At 48.1% G+C, this 2,669-nt stretch overlaps 1 protein-coding gene across 1 annotated transcript; it reads right to left on the bottom strand.

The window, feature by feature from the left end:
• Positions 1-630: 630 nt before the first annotated feature.
• Positions 631-2,401, bottom strand: LOC138166442 (C-C motif chemokine 4-like). Its single transcript, XM_069094928.1, has 3 exons — positions 2,255-2,401; positions 1,515-1,629; positions 631-1,066 (listed from the first exon to the last, which is right to left on the bottom strand). The coding sequence occupies exons 1-3, from the start codon at positions 2,325-2,327 to the stop codon at positions 979-981; spliced, it is 276 nt and encodes a 91-aa protein (XP_068951029.1). The 5' UTR covers positions 2,328-2,401; the 3' UTR covers positions 631-978.
• Between the last annotated feature and the right edge of the window lie 268 nt (positions 2,402-2,669).

The following is a 2,669-nucleotide window of genomic DNA, read 5'->3' as shown; positions in this document are numbered from 1 at the left end:
ATGGGAGAGGGCAGATTAGAGGAGGGGATATTCAGTGGGATCACTGTTTTGGAATGGTGGTTAGGGGGAAAATGGGGAGAAAATTTGTAATTCAAAAAAAAGGTCTTCCTAACTTCAGGCAAAACTTTAGGTTCTTACAAATTCCACTCCTTGCCCTTGGTTCTATCCCGAGGCCCAGAGAGCACAAATCTCCACTCTTCCAAAGGATAGAACTTCTAATACTTGAAAAAATAATCACGACTGATGTGGCTCCCTTCTTCTCCCCACTGACCATCCCAACTTCCTTCAAATTGACCTTTTGTGACTGTAGGTACTTCATGTCATGGGTTGTCATCCTCAGAACATTCTGAACCTTCCAAATCTTCTTAAACTGTAGAAACTGATCACAAGATTCCCTGCGGGATCCTATCAGATCAGACAGTAGGAATATTGTCTCTGTATTGCTGGAAATTTGCTTCTCCAGAAGGGAGAAGATGAGATTTTTGGAATCCCTATTAACCTACTGGCAGACCATTGAACACACAGTCTTTATAGAACATTTTTTGTCCAATGACACTACACCAATCTTATAGGATAAAAGTAGAACTCCCTCACCTGAACCCCTCATCCCCAAAGAACATGGAAACTACAGCAAAAAGATGTTATTTTCAAATGTTTTATTCTGGAATCTTTGTCCCACACATGTTCATGGAATCCTGTGGGTGACCCAAAGGACCCTTAGAAAGAGAGGCCAGGCTGCTCATAGAGGTCCCCATGGGAAACAGTTGTCTTCCAGAAGTGCAAACAGCAAGAACAAACACCCAAAGCTGCCACTTCGACATAAATAATCGATATAAATAAATCTCGCAGATAAGAATAAATAATAATGGGGAAGGGGATCTCCAGAAGGCTGGATTTGGGGAGATTGCATCTGCCTGTGGAATTCTTCAGCTTGGTCCATTTCCCTTTAAGAGTCATTGTCCAAGGGCCCTGAGCCCCTCAGTTCAGCTCCAGGTCTTCCACATAGTTCTGAACCCAGGCATCACTGGGGTTGGCACACACCTGCCGGCCTCTTTTGGTCTGGAACCTGCGCAGGGAAAACAGGAGAGATGAGAGGTCATGGAGGGGGAGATGTTTCTCTGTGCTCCCCCATGTCCAGCACTGAGCACTTCCTGCACATCTCTGCAGGGCCTTGAGGGACAATCCTCACCTCTGGCAACATCTCTCAGGCCATTCTAAGTCATTCAGTTTCTCTCTAGAAACCTGTCCAGTAGGGAGTCTCTCAGAAAGCCTCACCTTGGCATATAATCCCTATTGCTTCAGTCTATCCTGCCCCCTTGGGTGAGCAGCTTCCATCTTGCTCCATAGAACCCAACCTTTCCAAGGGACCACTGGGAGGACTTCTTTCCCTTGTAACCAGGGTTCCCCCTAAGTGACCTGATTCATCCATTTCACCAGGTAGCCAACTGGCCCCATTTCCCCCTGCCATCATGTCTCCCTGGATCCCCCCCAGAGATTCATGGGTAGATACTCACACCACAGCTGGCTGGGAGCACAGGCTGCTGGTCTCATAATAGTCTATCACAAACTTTCTTTGGATCTGTTGGCTGACATAGGAGAAGCAGCAGGAGGTGGGAGGGTCAGAACCAACTGCAAAAGAAGGGGAGGCATGGGATTAGTAAGGGCTTAGGTTCACACTGTACATTCCTTAGCTGCTGACTCCATCCCAGGGACAAACTCAGAACTAGGCACACTGGAGATGCATCCCTCCTGTCTCCCTTACCCTGCTTTGCTCCACTACCAGGTGTGACTCTCATTATTCCTAGAGGAGGATTAGGCCCTCTTTTCCCATCCCCATAGCAGATAATTTGTGGAAACCTGAAGTGTGGGAGCTAGAAAGGATGTCAGAGACCTACCCATCCAATTCCTGCCTTGGCCCAGGAAGCCACTTGCTGGGGATCACTTGGTAATTAGTGCAGAGTCAGAAGGAGAACTTAGCCAGAGACAGAATCCAGGCCAGTGCCCTTTCTCCTCTCTTGTCTCATCTCCATCTAACATTTAACCAGCTTATATTATCAAGGGCAGATTAACATTTTCAAGTTCAAAGGTACAGACATCCTCTCTGCTCATGTTCCTGCCCCTCCCTTTTAGTTTTTCCCCTCTTGACCCTCACAGATCCCTGTGATCAGACCAACCTCACCTCCTGCCAAGGTTCTAACCAGCTTATGAGCAGAGTCTGGACATGGTCACAGACAGAAAGAGAAAGCTCACTTACGTGGTGCAGAGGAAGCCAGAGAGCTGAAGGCCATGACCACGAGGATGGAGAGGGCGGCCACAGAGAGCTTCATGATCCAGACAGGAGAGAAGGCTTGGAGGAGCTGAGACACTCTGGAGGTCTGCGTCTCTGGCTCATGTGTGGGTCCCCTTTTTATACGGGTTTCTGAGAGTACTCAGAGAGAAAGAGGGAACCTAAAAGAAGTGGAAATTCCGGTGGAGAACTGATGTCATGGTAGGAGTTTGAAACTAAAAAGGGAACCCAGGAAATGCAAGAACTGAGTTTCTCTCCTCTCGTACAGCTTCATCATGGGGGAAAATAGGAGGGAGGATGGAGAGAGGAGAAGTGTGCATGTGGTGGGGTGGCAAGGGTGCTGGGGGGGAAGTGGTAAACCTGAGCTAGCAGGTGACAGATG

Source organism: Petaurus breviceps, unplaced genomic scaffold, assembly GCF_028583685.1.
Source record: "Petaurus breviceps papuanus isolate PSGF00001 unplaced genomic scaffold, PetGlider_PUasm1.0 223175, whole genome shotgun sequence".
Lineage (NCBI taxonomy): Eukaryota > Metazoa > Chordata > Mammalia > Diprotodontia > Petauridae > Petaurus > Petaurus breviceps.
The sequence above is the reverse complement of the archived record's forward strand: the minus strand, read 5'-3'. Positions and strand labels throughout refer to the sequence as shown.

What these genes read in the sequence shown, in the direction of transcription:
- LOC138166442 (XM_069094928.1), bottom strand. Translation starts at nt 2,327, where the DNA reads ATGAAGCTCTCTGTGGCCGCCCTCTCCATCCTCGTGGTCATGGCCTTC. An exon ending in TCTGGCTTCCTCTGCACCAC is followed by an intron (nt 1,630 to 2,254) that starts GTAAGTGAGCTT and finishes CTTCTTTTGCAG; the next exon opens with TTGGTTCTGACCCTCCCACC. An exon ending in TGCTCCCAGCCAGCTGTGGT is followed by an intron (nt 1,067 to 1,514) that starts GTGAGTATCTAC and finishes TTCCCTGCGCAG; the next exon opens with GTTCCAGACCAAAAGAGGCC.